This window comes from Lutjanus erythropterus, chromosome 12, assembly GCF_056507025.1.
Source record: "Lutjanus erythropterus isolate fLutEry1 chromosome 12, fLutEry1.hap2, whole genome shotgun sequence".
NCBI classification, from domain to species: domain Eukaryota; kingdom Metazoa; phylum Chordata; class Actinopteri; order Lutjaniformes; family Lutjanidae; genus Lutjanus; species Lutjanus erythropterus.
In genome coordinates, this window is record NC_139328.1 from 3,202,553 (window position 1) to 3,230,387 (window position 27,835).

At 42.2% G+C, this 27,835-nt stretch overlaps 1 protein-coding gene across 1 annotated transcript; it reads left to right on the forward strand.

The window, feature by feature from the left end:
- Positions 1–1,336: 1,336 nt before the first annotated feature.
- LOC146317317 (SH3-containing GRB2-like protein 3-interacting protein 1) lies at positions 1,337–27,637 on the forward strand. The gene is made up of 23 exons (XM_084732940.1): positions 1,337–1,645; positions 9,815–9,878; positions 10,308–10,353; positions 10,869–10,925; positions 12,260–12,317; positions 14,263–14,438; positions 15,688–15,699; positions 16,257–16,268; positions 16,681–16,705; positions 18,396–18,459; positions 18,566–18,636; positions 18,731–18,805; positions 19,024–19,092; positions 19,175–19,921; positions 21,997–22,118; positions 22,314–22,464; positions 23,672–23,783; positions 23,959–24,114; positions 24,365–24,497; positions 24,593–24,795; positions 25,779–25,843; positions 26,796–26,960; positions 27,079–27,637. The coding sequence occupies exons 1-23, from the start codon at positions 1,636–1,638 to the stop codon at positions 27,099–27,101; spliced, it is 2,616 nt and encodes an 871-aa protein (XP_084589066.1). The 5' UTR covers positions 1,337–1,635; the 3' UTR covers positions 27,102–27,637.
- Positions 27,638–27,835: the final 198 nt, after the last annotated feature.

Here is a 27,835-nt window from a genome sequence, read left to right on the forward strand (position 1 = left end):
TCACTGTTTAACACATGAAAGTTACCAAACACACATTATTTCATGTGTAATGTAATATATAAAAAAAACATTCTCCGGCCATCATGCCGGAGTCACATCTTAAGTTAGCTCATGTTAGCAAAACGCAAAACATTAGCTAACCAGCTAGCTAGTCTAGCGTTTTACTAACATTAGATAACAACGTGACTCTGTGCGTCACTTTTACTGGAAAAGGAGAAAGTTGACTGATGTAACACGCTTGTTCAGCTATTATTGGAGCATGTAGCAAAAAAAGGCGGGATGTAGGATGTCAATTAAAGGTCAATCATGGCTTTCTGCTAATTTTTAAATGTCAGACCATCACTATGAAGAATAAGTTGTTGGGACACTCTAGATGAGCAATAAAATAATTCTTAAAGTATGAAAATAATTTTTTAAATCAATGTTTTTTTGGGGGGTGGGGGGGTGGGGGGGTGAGTAATAAGCAGGATAATGTACAGTCAGCAGGTCATTATCGTGAAATAAACTGTCATGCATCACCTTGTCAAGGTTTATTTCACAATAATGACCTGCTGACTGCACTTAATTGATAACCTTCTCACTCTGTATGTTTTCTGTTTTGTTTTTTTTCTTTTTCCTTATTTTCTTGTATTTGTCATGTAATAACCAATAACAAGTGACTGGTTCGCTCATCTTGAATTGCAAATTGACGATCACGTCACATACCAAAAAGCTGATACAGAATAAAAACTTGAATCACAAAAATAATGACCTGCACACTGTGCATTGTCCCTCACTTGAAACAGTTCCCTAATTTATTTCTGTCATATTTATTAACTCTTATGTTCTGTACATTATTTTATATTGGATTAAAGGCAAATTTTCATTATGCCACTTGTTAAATTCCATCAATTACAGTTCCTTCAAAACGAACATTTGGATGTTCTTAAATAAAATTTATAATATTACATTTACATTTGTGAGAGCTTGTATGCAGTTGGCTGTAGTGTGTCTGCTGGAGGCGAGCCGAGAGGTGCTAAGGCATCAGGGGACAGCAGCCATGTGACCATGGTTGCAGGGATTGGTTTAGTGCAGATGTGACATCAGCGAGCCTCCCACTCCCTCCCTCCTCCCTCCTCCTCCTCTCTCTCTCTCTCTCCCCGACTGTTTCTCTGCCTCTCTCTGCCTCTCTCTCTCCCTCTGTACCGCTCTGATTTTTTTTCTCCTTTGCCTTTCCTCAGCATCCCCCCTCTCAGAGATGGCGTGTGTCGGTGCTGCTCAGGCGTCCGGGGCCTAACGTGCACACAGAGAGGAAGACACCCCCCCCCCTCCCCGACCACCCCCTCTCTCTCTCTCTCTCTCTCTCCACGGCCCCTCTCCATCCCCGTGATTTGCTGCATATTCCTCGGGTGTCTCCTCTCACCGTGTCCTCCACCGCTGCCGCTGCCTCTCTCTCAGCTCTGCCCCCACCCCAGCTCCCTGTGCGGGTGTCTGGGAGTTGGGCCCTTGGGGGTGGAGGGGAATCAACATCGTGCTTCGCTGGGGGAGCTGTGCAGAATTAGCTATGCCCTGCCCAGGCATCCTTTGACCGGCTGGATCTCTCCGTTTCTGTCCGCCTGCGCACCAAAGGACAACATAGGATGAAAATCTGCAATCATGATGCAAGGTGAATTATCTGTGCACTTCTTCTCCTCCTTCATTTTCCGTGTTTTTCTCCTCCTGCGTCCTCCTCCTGCCCTCTTGTGTCCTGCTGGGCCATTAAAGCCAGTGAATCCAGTGATGTGATCTGTCATTTTGTGAGGACCTCTGAGCTGAACTGAGCTAAATGCATGACCAGGGTGACAATGTAGCTGCCGCCTGTGTGTGTGTGTGTGTGTGTGTGTGTGTGTGTGTGTGATGCTGTTTGTCACAGATTGAGATGTATGTGAGGTGAAAGCGAAGGTGTGGATTTGTAGTTCTGTGCTTGCTGACGTGTGTGTTTACACATGTGTTAACATGTGCAGATTATAGTCGAGTCCTCAGTGGTACACACGGTCTGTGTCAGGTGAAGGTGTGTTTGAGGAGATCTGAGCTGTCCAGGAAGCTGCACTCATTCATAGTAACATGATATCATAATGTCATGCCAACAGGGCGAGAAATGCTTAAAGGGACAGTTCACCCAAAAATAATAATTCAGTCATTATCTGCTCACCCTCATGTCGATTGAGGGTCAAGTTTATTTTGTTAGTCTGCAAAACATTTCTGGAGTTTCACAGGAAAACAATGGAGGGATTTTGCTAATATTAGCTAGCTAGTTAGCTAATGTTTTACTGACATTAGATAACTAGGTAACACACTTGTTCAGCTGTTATTGGAGCACGTAGCAAAAAGAGGCGGGACTTAGGATGTCAGTTGTGGCTTTCTGTTACTTCTGAATATCAGGCCATAGTTATGAAGAACAGACTGTTGAGACACTGGATGAGCAATAAAATAATTCTTAAAGGGATAGTTCACCCAGGAATGAAAATTCAGTTGTTATCTGCTCACCCTCATGCCGTTTGAGGGTCGGGTTTGTTTTGTTAATCCTCAAAACTCTGCTGGAGTTTCACAGGAAATCAGTGCTGCAGAATCTCCCAAACAATGGAGGTGAATGGTGACCAGTTTTCAAATGTAAAAACACAACAGAATAAAATCATAAAATGTCTCCATACTGCTCGTCTGGTGTAATCCAAGTCTCCTGAATTCCCAACATGCACAGTTGACTAAAGAAATGTTATTTACACCATGTTTGTAGTCTGAATCGTCACTGTAGATCCTTAGCTTAGCCACATTCACATGCACACTGTCTGAACTGGGTATTTGTTGTGACGGTGTGCAAATGGCATGTTGAGTGATAGGAGGGTGAGTAGATAATGACAGAATTTTCATTTTTGGGTGAACTGTCCCTTTAAAGCAAATAAGCAACATTTCTACATTAAAATGTCTAAAATGCTTGGCTTATATTATTTATTTTATTGAGCACTTATGGTGCATTCAATTTGAAATGGGGAGTTGGAATTTCCAAATTCCCAGTTTGAAATTTCAACCGGAAGTCGGCCCCCCGAAGTCGGATTTCAGAACCTCACCCTTAAAATCCAATATGGCTGCTCCATGCATCAACAGTAGAGAAAGATGTTTATTATCACTTCTGTCTCATTAAATCAGTGGTGCACACACTCAAATCGAGCACTAAAAAGTTTCTGTCTGACTTGTTGTACTGGAACGGAATAAACTCAGGTGTGATGTCACTCTGTGCTCCCACTTTCAGCCTCTGAGGTAAATAAAATTCCCCGTTATATCAACCTAACATGGTCCGACCCAGAATAATACATCATTTTTTTACTCAACTGTGTGTTTCCTGCTGGCTGCTAGTTGCCATAACAAGATACGTGAGAGTAAGGAAGGAAGTCAGTGAACGTGACTTAAATTAACATAAATAAAAATTAACACATTACCTTATCCACGAACATGATTTCTGCTGACAGCTGCAGGAAGCTCTTCCAGTTCCCTCGAGATTTACATGTTTTGTCCTACAACATTAAACGCATCAGTTATTACTTTTGAAGCTTTGATTGCTAACAAGTGGTTAGATGAGTCTACAGTGGATGTGAGGGACATTAAAAGCCATCATGCTGAACTCTGGTCTCTCGGCGGTGGTGATGTTAAGTCCTGTGATTGTGTTGTAGATCGCTTATAACCTGTCAGTCAAAAATCAACCTGAACAAAACATGTAAGTATCATAAACTTTTGTTTGCCACAGAGCTTATTTTCTGCACTAATCCAAAATCCAGTGGAAAAAAATCCCGTTGTGTTTTTGTGGAGGGAACCAGAGTGATGCTAACTTTCAGGCTGGCCTGCAAAAACATATCATCTGCAGCATCTGTGACAGAGACCTCAAGCAGCACAAATTACATCTTGTTGGTTTAAGTGAAGTAAATGATGTTGTACCAAAGTTAACAGTGGTGGAATGAGGTGAGGTACATAAACTCAATCACAGTTCTGACTCTGCATGGCAGTCACTGAGTCTTTACTGTCCATTAATGCCAATGTAGTAATGGAAAGTGGCTATTATTAGCAAAAGGCCTGCAGTCAGCCTGCCATGATATTGTACTCAGCTACACAACAACACAGATGTCACATGCTTAGCATAGCCTTTGTTAGCTACACGTGCATTGCTAATTACACAGTATAGTCTGTCAGGTGCAGTTAGTGACGTTCGTTTGGACTCAAACATGGCTGCACTACATGTGCTCCAATAAAAGCCTCCTTGTTTAGGCAGAATGTGGGTTTATCATTTCTATAACTAAATTAAATATCTCAGGAACATGGATTATAATCTCTCTCAGGGTGAAATGAGTATCTTAGTCTTTGATCTGTCTGATTTATCAGCTGTGGCTCAACATTTACAGTTAATGATTCAGCCCAGTAACTACAGATAATACAGACTTGACAGGGAAAGATGTTAATATTTTTATTAAGCGCTCGACACACGGGCCTCTAAGCCCCTAAATTTGGTGGCCAAAGTAAATGTAAATGGTCCAAATATGAACTTTTATATAAAAAACAAGCAAGACACAAAAGGGAAGTTAACTCAACTTAAAGGGATAGTTCACTAAAAAATAAAAATTCAGTCATTATCTACTCACCCTCTTGCCAACTGAAGGTCAGGTTTAGTTTTTTGAGGTTCACAGGAAAACAGCGCTGCAGAATCTCCCAAACGATGGAAGTGAATCAACAGAATAAAAACATAAAATGCCTCAATGCTGCTTGTCTGGTGTAATCCAAGTCTCCTAAAGCCCCAACATGCCAAACTGACTGAAAAAATGTCATTAACACCATGTTTTTATTCTGAATCTTCACTGTAGATCTTTAGCTTGGAGCCATGTTCATATACACACTGTCTGAACTGTGTGTGTGGTGTGACGGTGTGCAAACGGTGTGTCGGGACTTTAGGAGACTTGGATTACACCAGACCATATCACCCACCAACCACAGTACAATATTAATTGTAAGTATGAATTAATGGGTGGTGGTCATGTGCCGTTTCTTTGTCTGCTGACTTTTGGCAGATGCTTATGGTGAACTAACACAATGCTCATATCAGATTAAAACCAGTGGTGAACAAAGTACTCAACCCCAGTACTTGGGTCAAAGTATAGATACTCCTCAACTACAAGTGAAAAAGTCAGAAAAAAAATCAAAAGTCAAAATTTTATGAGTTAAAGTACTAGAGTACTTGCTTTTAAAAATGTGAAGCAACTTACATGTGAGAAAATGAGCCTTTCCCTTTAACAGCTTGAGGACTGATTCTGATGTAAAGGACCTCCTTTTTTTGTGATGTTTTGCTTTGACGCTCTTCAGCTCTACTGCGGCACCAACAGTGAGCAACACAAGCTAACTTTAGCTTTCAAATTGAGTTTGCTAGCATCAACAAACACCAGCCGGTCAATCACGTTCAGTCTTGTGTATGTTAACGTCGCCGTTTTGGCTGGATCATTAATGAGCATAATAATAAACGTGGAGTTCCATGCAGTGTGTATCAGCGCTGAGCAAATCTGTTCTGGACATTGTTCACAATCAGTCTGCCTCAACCTTGGTTGCATTGCTCCTTTCTTTCCTCTTTGTTTCAAACCACCTCTGTGTTTCTGGAAGCTGAGACTTGGTGTTAATAAGCAACCAGTGTTGCTGGCATGAGTGGATTTTTCACACCTATGCACAGCTGACAACCAGCGTGGATAAATGACAGTTTGTCTTCTCACTGGTTTGTTGAAAGCTACATTATCAGAGATTTCAGAGTCAGCTGGTGGAAGCAGTGACCTCAGTGAGCTACATTTTCAGAAAACTAAACCCAGAGGACAAACAGTCAGGCAGCCAAACTTCATTCTTGACCTTTGAAATAATAGTTTGACAAAATGATTCTACGTCACTTTCAGCGTTTCTTCTGGAGTTATTTGCTGCATCCGGTAGCCTTCATCTGCAGATCCAGTGTGTTCAGTAGAAAAGGCCATCAACTGATGAAGGCCATGAGATGCAGCTGATAGAAATCTAGTGGATCTAGTGGACCTTGAGTTAAGAAGTTTTCTTGAAGTTAGAAACTTGAATGAATGTCATGAAAAGAATTTCAGGGTTTTTTTTGCACAATTATACACACATTACAGGTTTGTGCAAGGCTATTGAGAAACCAGTGTGTGGTTTGGAGTCAGTGTGCAGGCATAACCTTTAGATATTTGTATTTTAAATGTTGCTGTTTCATGACCAGAATCCTTGATCTGCGAAACTCTTTTTGCATGTTGTTCCTTCATTGCAACGTTGCACAAACTTTACAAACTCTTCTGCTTGTGTCACTTCCAAACATCTGTGGTCTCCTCTGCCTGCATCATCACATACAGATGTTATTTCATTGGTTGCACTTTGAAAGATCAGTGGCAACTGAGGTCAAAGTTCAAATAATTTGAACCTTGAGCGCAGCAGTCAGCGGCAGATCCAAGCGGGGCGCCATGCTAAGGGTAGTGGTGCCACTTAGTGGGGGGGCCCTGCTCTCTCCATTGAAAAACAATGGGACAGCCAGCGCAAAGTATTTTTGCTGCTGATCATGTGTTGGGGCCTTTAGTCCTGCAACTTTATCCTACAGACATCATGTCTCTCAGCTCAGCTTTGTCCTCCTGTAGAGAGGCTGACCTCTGGTGGCGTGTGCTGGGCTCTACAATACAGAATCTTCATATCAGTTTAACAAAAACATGAGCGTCTGCACTGAAAATCAGGATTTCTTTGTACCCTGGGATACTTAAATACCTTTATACCACCGAAGCGTAGAAATGACCACTCTGATCTTTGCAAAAAATTGATCATGAATGTGTCCAAACATCTGATTTCAGAGAATTAGAATGAATAAAAAGACCCAAACGTAACTATATTTACAGCTAATGTCATTAATTACAATGGTTCCTCTGTTGAATCAGTGTCGCAGGGCTCTCCTCAGGCAAACTTTGTAAATGGGTTATAAAAGCAACAGTCCTCCTCTGATGCACAGTGTGAACAATGAATCTGACCAGGCTGCTCGTGTTCCCTCAGCGTGCATCACTGTTCAGCAGGTTTGTTACACTTTAAAGTCAGGATATTTCTACTCCTTATCACACAAGACACAGGCAGGTTAGGAGTGGACAGAGGGCTGGCTGTTCAGAGCTGTCTCCACTGATGAAGAGCCACGATGCAGGAATAATCTGTGCTATTGAGCAGCCCGGCTCGCTACTAATACATCACAGGCCCTGACATGTCCTTCAGTACCCAGAGAGCTTCCTGCCGAGTGAATGGAGCTGAGCACCAGTCCAGTGCAGCGCCTGCCTTCACATTTATAGTATTCATCAGTCTTATTATCAGCATTTCAATGTGAGTGGGATGATTCACCAAATCAATGACTCAATGTTTATTTTGATTTTAAAGTCAGACGTTTGATTTTCAAAACAAGAATTTCAAAATAGAATACCGAAAAAAAAAATTTTGCTGTAAAATAAATAAGATGTCAACAATGCAAAAATGTCAGTTTCGGGCGTACAGTATGTTCCTGTTTGAAAACGCAGCTTTCAAATGACAAAAAGAGCTGATGAACAAAGGAGCGCACAAAGTGAGCCGCCTCTGAATAGCACAAAATGTTCATCCACCCAACTGTCCATCACATGATGTGTCCCTGTCGCTCTTATATGGATGTGAGAATCTACTGTGCTCTCTTTTAAAACCCTGTTATGCAAACCTGTCAGTTGTCTATTTTGGGAAAAAAAAAAAAAACACAGCTACAGTGAATATATGAAAAACAGGAAAAATGCTCCGTCTGTTGTGATTTTTGCCATCAGCTGATTTATCTGTTGAAAACTTACTTGCGGTGTCTTTATTTTATCAGAGGTGTCATGCAGGCTTATGTTAAATAAACTCTAGTTATCTTTCTACCTTTAACCTGAGGGAAGCAGGATTGTCAATGTCAGTCCACTCATTAAGTCTCAGTTTGTTGTCCTCTGGTTTGTCCTTGCCTCTGTTGTTTTTGGTGCATGTGCAGAGCAGAACAAACCAGCACTGAGCAGCCATTCGCCTCATGTCCATCTGTCTGTGGTCAGGTCAGCTCAGGTCAACCCAAAACTTTGGTCCAGACTAGAATATTTCAACAATTATCTGGAAGGATTGCCACACACTTTTGTTGATGATGAATCCTACCGACTAAAAGTTTTATCCAGTGAAATTTCTCCTAGCTTAGCTCAGTGCTAATTAGTGCTTGATACAGAGCCGAAGTTCCTGTGTCATGTCCGGGTTAGCCTAATGCAAACTTTAATCAGTCTTTCTGAAAAATGAAGCGTCTTCCTGAGGTTTGCTGTCCATATTCTTAGACAAATCAGCATCCACCACAGCACTTTGTATTAGAAATGAAAATTTAAGTGTGTCATTGTAACTTAGTTTCATACATATCCCTCAAACTCATCATTTATCTAGTCTGAAGTTATTCTGTCTGAATCTGTCTACAGTGTTCACATCGCTCTGTCCTGCTGTTATTACAGACACTGCATCTCAACCATGGACTTGTCTCATTTGTACTAGTGGACATATGAACACGATGTATGACGCATACTTTACATTTATTTATTAACTTGTGAAAAACTTGCTCCTCAGCCGCTTCATGCCTCCTGTTTGAGCCTGAACCTGAACTCTGTGTCTGAACCCGTGTCCCCATCATCCCTCAGAGAGTCTGAGTCCTGTACGTCAACTCGGTAATGTAGTCCCATTTGTCAAAACCTGGCATCCATCAGTCTCGCAGGTCGTGTCCCGGTCTGATAGGACGGCTAACTGAGCTAATGGCTGCTACAGTACAGTTAGCTGCAGTGCACCAGTGACTTCAGTTGGTTTCTGAGACTAAAGGATAAATGAAAACTGATTTAACGGTTTACTTGACTATTAGGGGGCAGCACTAAGCAAAAAGTGTCTTAAAGGGATAGTTCACCTAAAAATGAAAATGCAGTGATTATGTACTCACCCTCATGCAGATTAAGGTGTCAGGTTTATTTTGTTTGTCTGTGAAACACAGTTGCCTGAGGGGGGGGGGGGGGGGGGGGCACGACGCAGGAGCAAGAGACCCAGATGGGTTTCTCTCATTCATGGTCGACATCTTAACGTTTAAAACTTGGGGAAACATCTGTCCGTCAACTTTGTATTTGAGCACTGAGAATCATTAATGTAAACGCAGAGCCCTCCTTCCCTCGCTCTGCCGAAGTCAATACTTACTTATGCAGAAACCTTTAGGCGTTGCACACATTGCGTTGTGTCTTTTTGTTGGTTTTCCCAGCTGTCCTGATTTGAGCGTTGCATGGTGCCAACCGTCAGTGCTGCAGGGGTCTTGGCACGCAGTCTGGCTGACGGGTTCCTGTAGTAGATCTCTCTCTCTGCTCTCCCTCAAATCTCGCTAATGATGTGGACACATTGATCAACCTCCGCTCGTGTTTTCTCTCCATTTTATGCAGCCAGATAGGGGACACTTAAGGGGATTGCGTCTGCGCCGCTCTGTTTTATGTGCAGGCTTTCTCCAGATGGCAGGATGTTTGTGTCCCAAATCGATACGTTCATTTATATCAACTTATCGGGGGTTTACTGTATTTCCTGTGTCCACGAGCGCAGGTTCATCCCGGAGTTACTGTACACCAGCCTGTTACTCTTCTATGTTATTTGCTTTAAAGTGCATTTTAATGACAAGACATTTAACTTTATATTAGCCTCTAAAACTTGAGATTAATTCTTCATGATGTTGCCCCCCATCCTCTCTCTCTCCCTCTTTCTGCACTAGGACTGAAAAATCGAACAAGGAAAGCCCTGGGCTTACGAAGGAAAGACAAGGATACAGACACAACGTGAGTCAGCTCAGTCACACCACAGTATTTTGTACTGTGTTTATTTACTGTTTTTATTATGTTTGGTATGTGCATTTACTGTCTGTTGCACTTTAAAGGGATAGTTCTCCCAGAAATCATTATCTACTCACCCTCATGCCTGTTGTGCCCATTGTTTGGGAGATTCTGCAACACTGTTTTCCTGTGAAACTCCAGCAGTGTTTTGTGGACTAACAAAATAAATCCTACTCTCAGTCAGCATGAGGGGGAGTAGATAATGACTGAATTTTCATTTCTGGGTGAACTATCCCTTTACAGTCAGTTCTGAAGTCTGGTTTTAGGACCAGGCTTAGTTAAGACCAGTTGGTGCAACCGATCCCAGATGGAATGATATTTACTGCATCTGGTGATGTGACTCTTCTTCTTCTTCTTCTTTGTTGCTTCAAACAGGAGTTCACCTGACAAAGACGGAAGTGGAAGCGGAAAGAAAAGAAGCGTATGTACATTTTAGATTTTGAGTGAAGAATTTGTGAAGCAGTTTATGCCTTTAAAGGATAATTCCTAATTATTACAAAGTTGGCTTTGTACTCACCACAGAAAGTGCTGAGATTTGGAAATGTGGTACAGTCAGTAAAATAACATATGACGGGGCAAGAAACCTTTGAAATACATTTTTATCCTGACCTTGTAACCCACAAGCACTGATAAAAGTCCCCTTTATCAGTCAGATCATATTGATCTTATAGCCATATATAGGAGTAAAACATTCCTTCTACAAATAAATAATCAATTGACCAGTCTAAACCCCGCCCCTTTTGTTGTTGTTGTTGGAATAATGACTAAAACAAAAAAGTTAAAAGATTGTGATATAATAGACGAGTTCAAGAAAATTCTGATATTTGTCATTTTTTTATACAAATTAATTATTCTACATTTTTATACAGAATATACTCATTGTAGGCTTTATGATGTTCACTTTTTATTCCATTTTTTTCTCCATTTTGTTGCTAGAAAAAGGCCAATGGAGCACCAAATGGTTTCTGTGGGGAGATTGACTGGGACAGATATGTGAGTATGCCCCTGTTTTGCTTGTTCTGCTTCCTGAACTGGGGCTGTCACGGTATCAGACAAAAGAATTTACAATAATGATATTATAGCGTTATACAGAACATTTGGGTAAAAAAATGCCCTTTAAAATTCATGTTTAAATTTATTTATTGTGTGTTATTATTATTGTTGTTGTTATTGGTATCAGTGAGATTACATGAGACTGAACTTCGGTATAGTGTTGAAAAGTTCTGTACAAGTTGATGTTGATGGATTGTTTGGGTTGACATCCAGACAGAGTTTTTACCATCTGGAAAGCTTGTTTAGTTTGTGTAATGAACAAGAATGAAGGCTAGATCAGAAAAAATACAGATGCCCTCAGTTAGCGGTGGCTCTGTGCCTCCTTGGTGCATAAAGGCCATTGAAGAGTAATTTGTTTTTTGATAGCGTTGTTCATCCTTACACACATTGGCTCAGCACACCTTACCGTCTGAGGAAATGGCAACATAAATTATTGATTTTTATTACTTTTGATACTTTTCATGAGCAAGACTTGGCTCCCATCCCTCAACTATGAGTGAAGGGGGGTGGAGAGAGAGTTGGTAAACATAACCGTGGACGGTAAACACAAAAAAGTTGAGGAAACAAGCATTATCATTAATATTAATATTATCCTTATCATACCTGTTGTTGTTGTTGTTCTTATGATGGATTGTTTGGGTTGACATCCAGTCAGACTTTTCACAATCTGGAAAGATTGCTTAGTTTGTGTACTGTAACATTTCCAATAATGCATTGCTGGAGGGGTTTTAAGTTTACATTCCAAATTGCAAATGTTAGTGTTTGTGATGTGTTCGTTCAGAACATGGTTGGTAATTATCATTTTTGTGCTGATTTATCGTTACACCATGAGTAAGGCAACTAGTAAATTTCTTCACACCAGGAACTAGCAGCATGTTTACTTTGTGTAACATACTAATGTAGAATGAAAGTGAAAAGCCTCACATAACTCTTGATGCATGCTGCATTACGTAGCATTTACAAATAGATACCACATGGCTTTTCAGAACTTAAATCAAACTGTCACATCAATAGTGGCAATCAGTGTCATGTAATACTAGGTTTAAAATTACTGAGTAAACGCCGTGAACAGAGTGATGGCGCCATATTCTGTGAGTCAGCAGGAGCTTCAGCCAGGAAACTGACCGTCTCAGGCAAGCCATCTGTGAAATCTGATCCACATTTATATGCAGAGCCGTTCACAGGGACGATGAAGCTCAGCGATGCCTCTGTTTGCAGCGTGAGCGCGATGGGCTGGGAATGACCGTCGCCTCTCTCCTCTCTCTTTTTTGCAGGCGTCTCCCGACGTGGACGAGGAGGGCTTCAGTCTCCGGCCTGGTGACGAGGCCGATTATATCCTTTCAGTAGCGGAGAGCGGATTTAGTAGCAGCAGTCTTGGGACTCTTTCTCCTGCAAAACTATTGACCTGTTTGGCTGAGTGGCTCATTGGACGAGCGTTCCTTAAGCATGAAATAGGCCAAATCAATAGCCCCTCCCCTTGTTGCCTCATCACATGTGTACATCAGCAGGAGGGGCACGTTACATTCAGACTGGCTTTCCCATTTAGTCACTGAGCCACCATTCTCATTAACAACTGACCCCCAGTTCACTGGCACTTTAAGTTTTTGCTCCTGTCGGTGTCAGCAGCTGTATGTTTGAAATGGATTCATATTGAGCCGGTTCTATGGAGACCTCCCCCCTGAGCAGGATGATTTCGCTGAGACAGAGCAAGAGTGTCAGCTACAGCAGGTGTAATATTGTTAACTGGGACACAGCAGACGGAGACACAGAGCGGACAGACATCTCACTCCTCTGCTGCAGTCTGAGGTGGAAGGACTCAGCTTGTAAAAGTAGCAGTACCACAATGAAGAAATACTCTGTTACCTGTAACGTATTAATAAGTGTATTTTAGCCTCTTGCCACTGCTTTACTTTGCCATCAGACAACCTTTTCTGACAGGAAACTGCCATTAAATAAGCCAGATATCACCCTCTTCACACCAACCAAACTCCATAGGCGAAATAAGTAATTTTACCGTGCAGAAAAGAGGCGCTGCTGATCTGCAAATGCCTCAATCTGTTTGTTCGTTTGTGTAATTGTATTAACAGATTCCTTCAGATTCACTGATGTTGCACAATAACACAAACAAACTAACAGACCAAAGCAGCGGCAGCATGTTCTGTGAGGTAAAATGACTGATTTTGCCTCTGGAGTTTGGTTGGTGTGGAGAGAGTGATATTTGGCTTATATAACCGCAGCTTCTTGTCAGAAAAGACTGCCTGATGGCTCGGTAAAGCAGTGAAAATATTCTAAAGCAAACACTTTTTGAAGTGGCTAAAATACCTTTTGTTGCTGACCCTGTCCACAGCAGCTCATTGCTTACCTTTCGTACTGGTGCTCCTTTCTGCATCTACTGTAGCTGATACACTGACTATACATACAGCCTCACTTTAAATAATGTGAACAAGCCCTTTAAAGTACTTAAAAGTAAAAGTAGTCATTATCTAGAGTGGACCATTTCAGAGTTATATACATTATATTATAGGATTACTGGGTAGAGTTTTAATCTATGCTCAAGTAAAAGTGCAGTTACTCCCATAAAAAAGAAAGAAAAAATTACCATTTGAGAAACCTACTCAAGTAAAAGTAAAAAATGTAACCCCAACCTTGGCATTAATTTACACACACCAATTTAAAAGAACAACACACCATCAGCTACAAGACAAATTATTGTCAATAACATTAAAGATTAATGTTCCGCATGAAAAATCTGCATAGCTAACTTTAGCTAGCTAACTACGTTTCTAGCTGCATTATGTGCAACTTACTTTAATGTTCCTGTGGAGGTCAGAAGAGGAGTTTTAAATGGCAAACAGTGGAGTAAAAAGTAGATAACTGGCTCAAAAATGTACTTGAGTAAAGAGTAAAAGTACAGTTTAAAAAAGGAACATGAAAAGTACTCATTCCTTACTCATGTGCATCACTTGTAACACCCCTGTCGTGGTTTAAAGTTTTATCTAATTCTTTAATATTACCTCAATTGATTATATAATTAATCTGAATAAATATAGTGGAGTAAAAATTACAATATTTGAAGAAGTATAAAGTGGCAGGAAATGTAGATACTCAAGTGAAAGTACCCCATGTACTTAGTTACTTTGCACCACTGGCTGCAGTGTTGTGTATGTGTACAGTGTGTATTTAAGACAAAATGTATTTATCTTTTCATGCTGTAGAAGTCTGAATGAGCCTCCATCGTTCACTGATTCTACTTCCTTTGTCCTTGACGCACGCTCACCGGCTTCCAAAGGAAAGCAGTTTTTCTCCTCCAGCGACTCCGAGGACGATGAGGACAGCAAGAAAAAGTTCAAAATTAAGATCAAGCCGCTGGTGTCGGACAGCGCCAAGTGTGTCCCTCCATCTATGGACGAGCTAAAAGCCTCAGTGGGAGGCCTGGCGCTCTCTCCGTCACTGGTGAGCGCCGCTGATCTGCACTCTCGTTCTGCTGCACAGCACTGAAGAGCACAAATCACACACACACACACACACACACACACACACACACACACACACACACACACACACACAGAGGTGGCAAAATGCACACATTCTTTATTCAAGTAGAAGTACAGACACTTGTGTGAAAGTGATTAAATTGATTTAACTTCTTTACTCAAGTAAAATTGAAAAAGTGCAGGTTCTGAAATGTACTCAAACTATAAAAGTAAAAAGTTTCCCTCTAGGGGACGTTTGAGGACATTGAACCTAAAATATTAATATAATTCACTGACTATTAAACTTAAACCATTCTAACTAACAAATGTAATAATAAAAAAACAGTATAATGAAAATAATGAACATTAACTTTGTTCAAATGTGCAAATCAGTTTCCAGTGTCAGTATCAGGAAGCGAGCATCTGCTCGTGGACAAGAGGCTCATGCCTGTGCGTTCCTCCTCGGCTGAGCTGCAACGTTCACACCCAGAACAAAATGACTGGGGTTACATCTGAAATTAGTGGTAGCTCCTGCAGTGTTCCTGCAGCCTGCCTGAGTTTCCTCCAGTCTGGGGAGGAGGAGGCGAGGGGAACAACTCACTTCGACTATAGATCATAGATTAAATAGCATTTCAAACTATTTAATATACCGTCTATGGTTCCAACTTGATATTTGGACTGCAGTACCCATTTTCTTCACTTTTGGATGTGCAATTGTTTTATTGCTCCTTTAAAATGTAGAGAGTAAAAGTAAAAAAGTACCTGAAAAATCGACTTAAACCTACTACAAGGGGTGGTAAATTGGTTATGAACAGTTTCAGTTTAATACTGGTGCCTCTACATGACCTACACAAGGAAATTAAACCATGACAAGAAAATTGGCTGTTTCTATGTCGTTATTTTTAATGCCTGCCACTGGATCTCTGTGAAATCAGATGAAACAAGCCTGTGTTTACATTTTCCCTGGCAAAGTTACAGCGAGAGGTACATTATCCAGTTAAAAAAGAAGCATGAGTGGATATTTATTTAGATAATTTAATATATTTTATAGGTCCAGTGGTGGAAACACTGCAGCTTTTGTCCACAGGGGCCTCCAAAACCAACATCCTTCTAGTAGCTTTAAGTACAGTAACAAAGTATTTGTATTTGGTTTACCTCTCTGTCTGTCTCTCTCTCACACCCTCCCTGTGTTTGTCTTTTCTTCTCACTTTTCTGCCGTCACCTCGTAGAGGAGAAGTCCGGTAAGCCTTCACATCTGCATCACCACCAGCAGGGACTGCATGGCATGAGTTCACCTGGAAATGCTGACCGCTTCCTGTGATAGTTCACTTATAAATTACTTAATGGCTTCACCCTGTATGTCTGCATGTAATCTCTGTCTCACCCTCAGTGTTCGCGTCCTCTCTCGGCCTTGAAAGACCTCGCTTCTTGTTTTTTTTCTTTTTGTTCAGCTACAGCTTTACTTGAACCTGTCTGGCAAAGCGTCTGTGTTACATAATGCACACTAAACATAACACACACACACACACACACACAGCTGCCAGCGTATTGATTTGGTCTCAGTGGAGCTTAGATGCTGAGTGACCTGCTGCGTTCAGTGGGCGGCTCTGTGCGTGTCGGTCGTAGGTGATGCTGGCATTGTCCTCATAATCTGTCATGGCTCACGTTGCATTATTAAGGCTTTGCGGTGCAAGTAAAGAGGTGCGGTGTGTGCAGTTTTTAGTTGGTGTCCATTTGACTGATTTGTCACTCACTCTCTGACCCAGGTCTGTTCTCTCTTCCTTTTTGCTGGTCTCAGAGACGCAGCCCGGTGAGTTTCTCACACCATCTGCTGGCTGTTTCAGAGCCGACAGCCTGAAAAACACGGCGCTCTAATCTCTGCTGCCTGACCTGCTTTTTAAGAAGTGCAGTGCAGAAAGAATCATGTTAAGTTTTCAGTCTCAAAATTTTAATTTTCTTAAAACAAGTGAGTAATATGACAAAAAGTGTTTTTGATGCAAATCTATTTGTTTAGATAAATACAATGAATGTCTTGATCTAACTGAAGTAATTGCCCTTATGTAAGAAATTATAAAACATCTGCTACTTTGTTTCTTGTTTTAAGAAAAGAAAAACATCTTTAACCCGAATAGAACAATAAAATGTTTTGTTTGTGTTCTACACTTCCACAATATATTGTCTATACATTCAATATCTGTTTGTTTGGATTCTGTCTTTTACAGGGGCAGATAAAAAGGAATTTGTCCTGTAAGTACTCCTAGATTTTTAAAAAATCTGTCTTCTATTCTTACACACAGTAGTGCTTTGGGCTAAACGCTAGCATGCTAATGTTTAGCACGTATAATGTTTACCATGTTCACCAATCTTGAGTAACATGTTAGCATGCTAACAGTTGCTAATTAGCTTGAAACACAAAGTACAGCTGAGGCTGATGGGGTTGTTATTGGTTTTGCACATATTGTTTTGGCCTGTTGGTGGCTCTTGATGAAAACTTTAAGAGACAGTTCAGCTTTTCTATCAGATCTAATGAAACTAAATGGAACTTGGCTTGTGGTGCTCAAAGTGCCAATATCTCTTTCCTGAAGTAATGATCTTGTTGATAATCTGTGAGAAGCAACAGAGCGCAGTGTCATTGTGGTGCCCGCTCACCGGAAAACAACACCAGGCTGCGACAGTATAACCATCGTAGTTATGCCCTTTTATGAGAAAGAAACACATTGCAGTTGTGCAAATGATGTTGTATTGTTATTTACTAAACTATGTGACCATGCATATGGTGAGATACATTTGAATTATTGCCAAAATAGCGTCAGCTGGATTTCATCATCACCAGAAGTATGCTTTTCCACCCTTGTAGAACCAGGCCTGGTTAGAACCACTGAGCCAGCACAGTGATTCGTTTCTCTGGTGTAGTTTGGTATGAAGAAAATAGTTTATGCATAAAACTGCTTTCAATAAGGTCTGTGGATTATCTTGAGTGACTGGGCTGTGATTTCTGGAGAGAGACGTTGCTGATGCTTTATATTCAAGACAGCCAATGTCTCAAGAACTCCGCAACTCACACCAAAATAATCTACATGGATAAATAGCAGTACAGATAAGAGGAAAAAATATGTATTGACTTTGGGGTGAACTGTCCCTTTAATCATCAAAGTTATTAAAGGGGTAGTTCACCCAGAAATGAAAAGTCAGTCATTATCTACTCGCCTTCATGCTGATTGAAGGTCAGGTTTATTTTGTATGTTCAAAACACTGCTGGAGTTTCACAGGAAACCGTGTTGCAGAATCGCCGTGCAAAATGCCTCCATACTGCTCGTCTGGTGTAATCCAAGTCTCCCGAAGCCCCAACATTTATTTACACCGTGTTTTCAGCCTGAATCTTCACTGTAGATCTTTAGCTTGGAGCCACGTTCACGTGCACACTGTGTGAACTGAGTGTGTGTGGTGTGACGGTGTGCAAACACCATGTCTGGACTTGGAGGCTCAGATTACACCAGACGAGCAGTATGGAGGCATTTTATGTTTTTATTCTGTTGTTTTTTTTTACATTTGAAAACTGGTCACCGTTCACTTCCATTGTTTTGGAGATTCTGCAACACTGTTTTCCTGTGAAACTCCAGCAGAGTTTTGCAGACTAACGAAATAAACCCGACCCTCAATCAGCATGATAATGACTGAATTTTCATGTTTGGTTGAACTATCCCTTAAAGGTTCATCCTGATAGGAACGTAAATGTCTGTAAAAACTGTGGAAATCCATTTAACAGTTGTTTAGATGTTTCAGTCTGGAACAAAGTTTTGGACAAACCAACAGACGGACATTACCATCCCTTGAGTCACATGACTAGAGACGGCAAAAATCAGCATTCTGTGACAGGAATTTACTCAAATACAAGTGGAACAGAACAACAGCTGTGTTTTTGTTATGTTTCTCACAGGTGAAGAGATCGCTAGACCCAGACGCTCCACCCCTACGCCAACACCTGCCCCCGAGACGCCGAGGTCTGTCACTCTTTTAGCAATTGCCGCAGACGTGCGCTGAATTACGGCCGAGCAGGGATTTAAAAGGTAGAATTTGTTTTTGATTGCCGTGTGTCTCCTCTTGCAGTGACAGGCTGTCGCAGAACGTCCCTGCCTTTTTCGGGCTGCCTTCAGAGACCAAATATGCCAGATATGACGGTCTGTCCCCCGTCGATAGGACGTCACATGAATTGATAGTGCAGCTGGTGCAGTTTACGGAGGTGACATTCGTTGTTGTCTTTGTCTATCACAGTGGTCCCGACTGACGTGTGGGGAGACTCGAGACCACGCTCAGACTCACCGCTGAGCAGAAGTTTCCCAACAGGAGGTGAGCTGGCATGAATGAACCTCACTTTGTTGTGGGAGTAACATCGGTGCATATCGAGGCGTGAGAAATGAGACATTTTTAGCTCAAATTGAGACCAAGTGTTAGCACCCAGCTGTTTTGTCTCTCCTGTAAAGTCGGTCAAACGTCTCTTACGTCCTCTGTTTGAAGTGTTGCTGTCTGTAGTTCTGAGCTGGCCTCTCCTGTCGTCCTCGTTGCAGCTCCTCCTCCGCTTCCTCCAAAAAACATTCCATCAAGAAGTCATTACGGCTATTCTTCGGACTCTGCTGGTAAAAACAGCATCTTTATACTTCAGTCACAGTTAAATCTCAGGAGAGCTCTGATCTAAATGCATCCTCACTTTCTTCGCAGCCGATCTACCCAATGGAAGGGCAGCTCGCAGCTCGGCCCCCATCTACCTGAACGTCCTGTCCCCCGCCGCTTACCGAGGCTCCCCCGCCCCTGACCTGGACGACGTCTTCGGCCCCATGGACAGCCCCCGCACCAGCGAGGACACGGTGTCTCCCAGATGGGTGACCTTCACCGAGGACAGGCCCCCGCCGCCCGACGAACCCGCTCCCCCTCCTCCGCCGGACTCTCCTCCCCCAGACACGCCCTCGTCCACCCCCTCCACCCCCTGCCTCTCTCCGGGACCGCCGCCGAACGAGCCGCCGCCTTCGCCTCCGCCGTTTTCCCCCGGGTCGCCTCCCCCTTTCACGCCGCCGGACTCGCCCCCCTCCATCCTGCTCGGACCTCCTCCTCCGGATGAACCGGCCCCTCCCCTGCCCCCCGACTTCTCCCCCTCTAATTCGCCTCCTATCTGCCTCGATGACGACGCCATCGACGAGGAGGTGCTGCAGTTTGCGGAGTACTCTTCGTCCCCGGCCCCCATCAGCCCCGTGCCGCCTCTGCCAGCAGAGCGGAGGTCTCCCAGGACAGGGGTCACATCTCCCCTGGTCCTGGGGGGCATGGGCGGAAAGAGGACTCCAGAGGGAACGTACCTGAGAGATGATATCCCAGACTTTGTGGGTTCGCCGAGCTTCAGGGGCACGCCGCCTCCTCTCCCTCCGACCACCTACAGGTCTATCATGTCTTCCCCAGGACCCTACTCAGGCAGCAGTGAGTACTCATCCTCTCTCTACATGTTTACAGTGGAGCTAAAGTTACTGCAGCTCGTAAGGTAGCATTAGTTAGCCAGACATGCTAACGTTTGCAGCTTCTGTTAGAGCTGATGAAGACAGACTCAAAAAACGCTGAGTGTCGCTCTTCTCAGAACCTCCTGCACACCGTCAACACGCAGAGGAATGAAAAGCTTGACAGCTCTAGTTACGGTTGCTAAGCTATGATTGGACAGTTGCTGTTTAGAGGCGGGGCTTAGCGAAGGGTCAATAGAGAGTATGAGCAGTGCATTTTACGTGAGCCACAGAAGAATATAAACATTATTTATTTATTTTTTGTAGATGCAGAAGTATGATTTTGACTAACTTATTCATTCACACTCACAAAAAATATAAATGCCATACTTTTGTTTTGAGTTGAAGTAAAAAAAAAAATCCAACAGTTTTCCATCCATACAAAAAGTTTATTTCTCTTAAACCAAAACATCCATCCACCTGACTGATGTGGCACAGAGAGATGCTGATTAAACAGCACGATTGTTGCAGAGGTGTCCCTTGAACTGGTCACAATAAGATGCCACTCTAAAATGTGATGTTTGATTTTTTAAGAAAACAAGACCCTAACCCTTTCCCAGGAGGGCAAACTCATGACCTGCCCTACTCTGCCTCTGATTGGCTGGTACTCATTATGTTTTGTTGGTTGGGTTGGTTTGGTTTAGGCCTGAGGAATGATTGGTTGTACAGCAGAGCATCATGACTTTGTCTGCCTGTGGATGTTTCTCTCCTTTATATGACAACATAGAAAACAAAACAAATAGTACAAAACAAACATTGTCTTCCTTGTAAAGGGAAACTTTCATTATTACTTTGTTAGTTGGAGCCACACAGACTCACAAAGGTACTTTTGTTCGCTTCTTCTAGAACGAGTTCAACTACAGTCACTCTGCCCTAAAAGAAATATACATAAATGCAAACACTTTATTTTTAATGTTTTATAAGAACCACATAATGTCAAAAAACACTGCTCATGATGCTAATAAAAGTTGCACATTTATTTAAAATCAAATCTAAGGAATGATAAATGTAATGTAATACATTTGCAGAGAAAAAAGTGTAGAGGTTTTGACTGTTAAAGTCTGTTAAAATAAATAATCATTTCAGTATCATGTGATAATTTGAAGTAAATGGGATTCTTACTGACATCTAGTGGTGTGATTGTAAACTAACAACCTGATTCTGTAAGACTGCAGAACTTCTTTAAGTAAGTAACTAATAAGTAACTAATTACAAATACTCAAATTACTGTAATGCATTATACCATGTAATCTACTTAATTACTTTTAAAGTCATAGTCGGGTACTGAGTACAATTTGATTTAAAATCCAAACTTTTTATCTGCATTTTTGTAGCCAATCAGGTGATCTGATCACAAACGGGCCAATAAATATCATGACATATGGACGAAAAACGAAACACTGCAGCTGCACAGATTTGGAGTAAGGATGTTAATGGTTAAAGGGATAGTGCACCTAAAAATCATGTCTTTTTCCACTCGCCCTCACGCTGATTGAAGGTCAGGTTTAAATTTTTAGTCCATGAAACACTGCTGGAGTTTCACAGGAAAAAGGTGGTTAAATGACAGTAACAATTAACAAATATGTGATCAAGCGGACAGGTTTAAATGCTGCTGACGTAGAAAAAGGCCTAACAGTACCGATAAATGTTGCCCTTTTATCTAATATGCTTTAACAGCTTATGAATCATTTCTAAAGTGCTTGCAACCTAATTAATAATAATTATAAATAATTTATAAAGGTAGTCTTATTGTGAAGTGGCACCAAGTTTTTAAATTAGTTGTAAGTAAAATGTCACAAAATATCACAGTTAATCAGACAGACAAAAAAAAAAACTGGAACTGAATACAAATTAAATTTTGGTCACAGCTTCCCGTCTAAAGCGTGTCGACACACAGTCCTCGCTCTGTGAAAGTGACACGAGCAGAAATGCTGACTGAAAAATCTCTCTCGCTGTGATCTGAAGGCAGCTCTAACCACAGACACTGGTTATGTGCCGCAGGCCCCTCGTCTCCGGCTCGTCCCGCCACGCCTCAGTCTCGAGGCAGCCCGGTCCCTCCGCCTCCCCCTCCCCGACCCTCCTCGCGACCGAAGCTGCCCCCGGGGAAACCGATCACAGATCTGGTACATGTGAAGTGTCCTTTTCATTTCTCTCTGATGTTCCAAGTACAAAAAAGTTGTGTAAAACATGAATAAAGACCGACTGCATCTGTCATTATTCTGTATGTTTAGTGATAAAAGAAAGTATTTTGTCATTTTCACTCTTGTGTTGTCGTTTCACTGTGATCAAAGTGTGTGTTTTTTGTGTCCTGTCTCCAGTCTCGGCCCTTCAGTCCACCGGTTTCAGGCAGCCCACCGCCTTTAGCTCCCCTGGCCCGGGCGGAGAGCTCCTCCTCCATCTCCTCCATCACCATGCAGAGCGCGGCGTCCACCCCAACTTTAGGGAGGGACCTCAACATGTCCACTGCAGGTACACGACCGGCGCCACCGCTGTTCTTTAGCCTCACATGTCGGTCTGTGTCCGTGCTGTCTGTCGCTCATCATCGTGTCCTTGCCTCACTGTCTTGTCCCTGTCCGTGGTTCTCTCCTCCTCATGTCTCTGCTCACTCAGAGGCCTCTCAGCCTCTGGTGTGGTTTGACCACGGCAGGTTTTATTTAGCTTTTGAAGGTGAGTTGAGCCAGAGCGCCGCTGTAGTCCCACTTTTGCATGGACTGAAAGCACTTGCCCTCCTTTCACCTGCAGTCCTGTCCGCTCTCATGTCCACTGAGCCAGAATCTCACCTCCCATCCCAAACCCATGTCCTGCTCGCTCACCTAGAATTCCTAGATAGACTGCTGAGTTTTAATTTTGTATGTTTTGTATGCTTTGTTTTTGTTTGTACTCCCTTATTCTTTGAGTATAACGCTAAGATGAACATTTGAACATACAGGAATCAAAAGGCTGGGCTGCACCAACGAACATTAATTTTTAAACCCAATTAAATCATGGTTTAACTTGAAATTATGTTGCACCAAACTTTTAAACTATCTTCGAATTAAGAAATGTTAGATTTAAACCTCTGTTTAACCTCAGGTTATCTCTAAACCCAGATTAAATTTATTTCTGTTTCACCAAAGCTTTGAACTCAAATTTAAAATGTGATCCAGTATCAACTTTGAACTTACACTTTATAAAATGGCTGCATTTTTTATAATTTTTTTTGCATTTTTTTTTATAATAATAACTTTCTTTTAAAAACCTTTTACCTAGCAAACAGTAGTTAGCTAGAAAACAATGTAATGTCTCGTTAACTTAGCTAGCAATGTAATGTTTTGTGAAGGAATACAGAGCAGCCAAAAGTTAAAATGTTTTCCATGAGTTATACTTTGAAGGTCTCAACAGCACGTGAATTTATTTTTATGTCTTTATTTTAATTTGGGTTAGCAAGTATTTCCATATTGATTGAACTATTGATTGAATTTAGGTTTACATCTCTACACTTGGTTTAACTTAATTGAGATTAGTTTGTAACTGTGCATCAGAGCTCTGCTTAAGTTTAAATCTAGATTTTTTCGTTTGCAGTTTAGTTTTCCTAAACTCTGATTAGAGCTAATCTTCTATTAAATTAATGTTTGTTGATACATTCCAGTGTGTGAGTACATTTTAAAGGTGTTTTTTTTCTGTGTGTGTTTTCAAGGATGCTCCAGAGGACCCAGTCCGCTCACCATGGGACCCCAGGACACTTTGCCAGTGGCAGCTGCCTTCACAGAAACCATTAACGCCTACTTCAAGGGCGCAGACCCCAGCAAGTAGGCCCACATTTTTATTATATTTTTTTTTTTACGGTGCAGTGATCGCAGTCGTTTTCATTACTGAGGCACTGACAGAATTTAAGTTTTAAGGAGTAACAAGATGAAGAACTTGAGAGTCTCTCTTTTTTTAACTGACGTACTTAAAGGGATCTCTCCTCTCACTCTGTCACAGATGTGTTGTGAAGATCACAGGGGAGATGGTGCTGTCCTTCCCTGCGGGGATAACCAGGCATTTTTCCAGCCACCCAACTCAACCTGTCCTCACCTTTAGCATCAGCAACTACAACCGGCTGGAGCAGGTTCTCCCCAACCCACAGCTGCTGTGCTGGTAAGAGCAACATCAGACGAACACACGGTAACACTTTCTAATAACCATCATTTATAAATAGTAAATTGATAATTAATTAAAATTTTGTTCTTAGGTGTTTTTACAGTAACCATCCAGATAATGATTTCAGACAACATGTTGCGTGTTTTGCAATCTTGTGGCGCTGCCCTTGCTGCAGAGCGGTTGCTGGATTCGTCTGTGTCTTTGTAGGTTTGTCTGAACTAAATGTGTACCTCTCATCATCCCTCAGTGATCTCACAACAGACAGTGTCGACACCAAGGAGTTCTGGGTGAACATGCCAAACCTGATGAGCCATCTGAAAAAAGTGGCTGAACAGAAGCCTCAGGCGACGTACTACAACGTGGACATGATCAAATATCAGGTATCAAACATCTATTTTGTATCTAGCTTGTGTTGATCCAACTATAGTCGTCGTCTGCGTATAATCTCACCGTCTTGTGTTTCCGTGTGTCTCAGGTGTCAGCAGCGGGCATCCAGTCCACTCCTCTGAACCTGGCGGTGAGTTGGCGAGGCGATGCCACCAACACGGACCTTAGAATAGACTACAAATACAACACGGAGGCCATGGCCGCACCCATGCCGCTGCACGACATCCACTTCCTGGTTCCTGTGGATGGAGGCATGGCCAAAGTCCAGGCCATGATCCCCCCTGCCACCTGGTAAGGACTCCCTACATTCAGGACCAGCTGTAGGGGCTCAGGTAGAGGGGCAAAGGCGTGGGTCCCACACATTTAGAAACTGCCACATGCTAACTTGTTTATGTTTGGCAATTAGCACGATTGCTTGGCTGATGGAGTTACTGATACTGAATCCATTCTCAAAATCCAAAATAGCCGTTTAAAGGTCCACCTAGGCGACCCAGACGGGGTTGATCACGTCCTGGCTTGTGTCTAAGCAGCTTGTGTGGTCCACAGATCACCCTTCTTGATGCCTTCTCTGTGGCATCAGTGATCTTCTCCTGCTGTGCAGTCCTTTAATCCCCAGCCAGTTGAGTGTCCTGATGAGCGAACCTGGTCTTCCATCCCCTACTTCAGCATTCTCCTGCCAGCCCCTCGTACTTGTCCCTCTCCTCAATCTCTGGTCAGCAGTCCTCCTTGCTTTTAGCTTCCAGCACTTGGTCCACATCCTCATCAAACTGGCACCACACTCTCCCCTGGTTGGCAGAAGGCCACTTAACTCTGCAGTGTTCTGATTGTCTTTCTGGTGGTGGTCCTGGTGGAGCGTGGAGGGTCTGGACACTGTGGGGTGGCTCTGGGCCACTTGCTTCCCAGTCATGCATTTCATTTTGTGCCGGTGGATCTTCAGCCCATGCAGGTTTTTGCAGATGTTATCTTGGGCCAATGCCTGTAGGTCTGTCTGGCTCAACCCCTGCTTCCCATCCTGGGCACCCCTGGAGGTTTGACTCACTGGGGCTTTCTGTAGCTTAGTGCTAATTATGCTAACTGACCAACATGCACATTAACATCCACCAGTTTTTGAATGCCAGATATCAATGCATTACATTTCTAACATTATACGGTATATAGAAATGCTGAGATATAGGCCCCTAGTGACCCCGAGTAGGGGTCAGGACCACAGGTTAGGAACCAGTGCTGTAATGCTTACAAGACAAAAATAATGTGAAATAATTTTTTTCCTTAAGGAATCCAGAGCAGCAGACGATACTGTGGAAGATCCCCAGCCTCTCTCATCGATCTGAAAACGGAGGTAAAAGTTCTTCTTTGTAAAGAAACATCGTCATTATAGACTCTGTTGTATCCATGGACTTTAAAGGAATAGTTCGGATTATTTGAAGTGAGGTTCTTTTCGATAATCGGTGTTATTACCCACAGCAGATGGAGTTTGGCGCGCCCCAGTTTGGAGAAGCAGAAAGTTAAGCAATATCTTACTCTAAACAGGGTCAGCAACAAAAGGTGTTTCAGACACTTTAAAATGATCCACCAAAAAATATCAATATCAGTTCAAGTATACGCTATATTTAGAATAATGTCACAGTTTTACTTTGCTGTCAGAAAGCCTTTTCTGCAGGAAACGAATATCACTCTCCACACTAACCAAACTCCATAGGCAAAATTGGTAATTTTACTGTGCAGAACATGGGAGTTGCTGGGCTACTGCTGCCTCAATCTGGTAGTTTGCTTGTGTTTTTGTGTGACTTTGTGTTTCAAAAGGGTAGTTTGGATTCACAGAGGTCACACAGTAACACAGTAAAAGATCGAGGCAGTGGCAGACCAGCAATGCCAGTGACCTGCGTAAAAAGACTGATTTTACTCATGGAGTTTGGTTGGTTTGAAGAAAGCGATATTTGGCTCTTATAACAGAGGTTTCCTGTTGGAAAAGGCTGTTTTTTAGGGGGACCTTGTGGCTGAAATACCTTTAATCACTGACCCTGTCTACTGCAGGTTATTGCTTAGCTTCCATGCTGGTGTTCCTCTCTGCGTCTCCAGACTGGGGTTACCTCATACAATCGCATTTAAAATAATGTGAAATATGCCTTTAAAACTGAAATCTCAGAAACATTATGCAACTTTTTGCCTTGAGGCTTTTTATTCTTTTCAATCAAAACATATCATTTCACCACACAAAGTAACGTACCACAACAGAAACACACACAGAAACACACTAAAGACACTATTAATACTGTATCTGTGTCCCGCAGGAGTAGGGGCTCTTCTGGGTCGGTTCCAGATGACAGAGGGTCCCTGTAGACCCTCCCAGCTGGCGGTCCAGTTCACCAGTGAGGGCAGCACTTTGTCAGGGTGTGACATCCAGCTGGTCGGGACCGGCTACCGGCTATCGCTCATCAAGAAGAGATTTGCTGCAGGTCAGTTTGAGGATCAGGAATGTGTGCGACCTCATTATTTTAGTTCAGTCATCTGAACTGTCACACATACTCAAGATCTGAACCAAGTTCTCTGACATGTTTTGTTTTTCCTTTGCAGGGAAATATTTGGCGGATAATTAGTGGACCTGTTTGTGAACGGAACCAAAAGAATCAATGGCTTTTTGACTGTGAAGACTATGGATCCATCCCATGTTTAGTGCATTTGAAACTTTATCTTTAGTAGCCATTAGGAATAATGGTTGAGATTTAAAGGGATAGTTCTGAGTATTTGAAGTGTGGTTGTGTGAGGTACTTATTGATAATCAGTGAGACCACCGTTACACAAACCAGATATCGCTTTCTCCAAACCAACCAAACTCCACACGTTAAATCAGTCGTTTTACTTCACAGAAAACAGGAGCTGCTGCTCCACCGCTGCCTCGATCTATTAGTTAGTTTGTGTTATTGTGTGACTTCTGTGAATCTGATCAATGCTGAAGTCACACAACAACACAAAATAAACTAACAAATCAAGGCAAAAAAAACTTCTGAGCAAAGTTTTTTCTAGGCAAAAAAAAATGAGCCACAGACATCAGCTATGATGCACATTTTAGTTGATGAAATATTAGAACTTTTTTAAATTCAGAGTATCGGCTGCATATTTTTACAGTTGAAGAATGTAAGAAACACTTTACACTGTAAAAACAAATAGTTGCAACAACTCAAAACTTCAATTGATTTTTGAGTTTTTAGCCCCGACTCAAACTCTTACGTTTTGAAATAAATGTAAAGTTTTCCCGACCCATAAAATCAAGTTGAGATAACTGAAGTTTCCTTTTTGTTTTTCTAACCAACACTCACTTTGACTTAAATTA

Excerpts from the sequence above, each read along its gene's own strand:
- LOC146317317 (XM_084732940.1), top strand. Across the intron at positions 10,926-12,259 it reads AGATTGACTGGGACAGATAT|GCGTCTCCCGACGTGGACGA; the intron begins GTGAGTATGCCC and ends TCTTTTTTGCAG. Across the intron at positions 22,119-22,313 it reads GGAAACCGATCACAGATCTG|TCTCGGCCCTTCAGTCCACC; the intron begins GTACATGTGAAG and ends TCCTGTCTCCAG.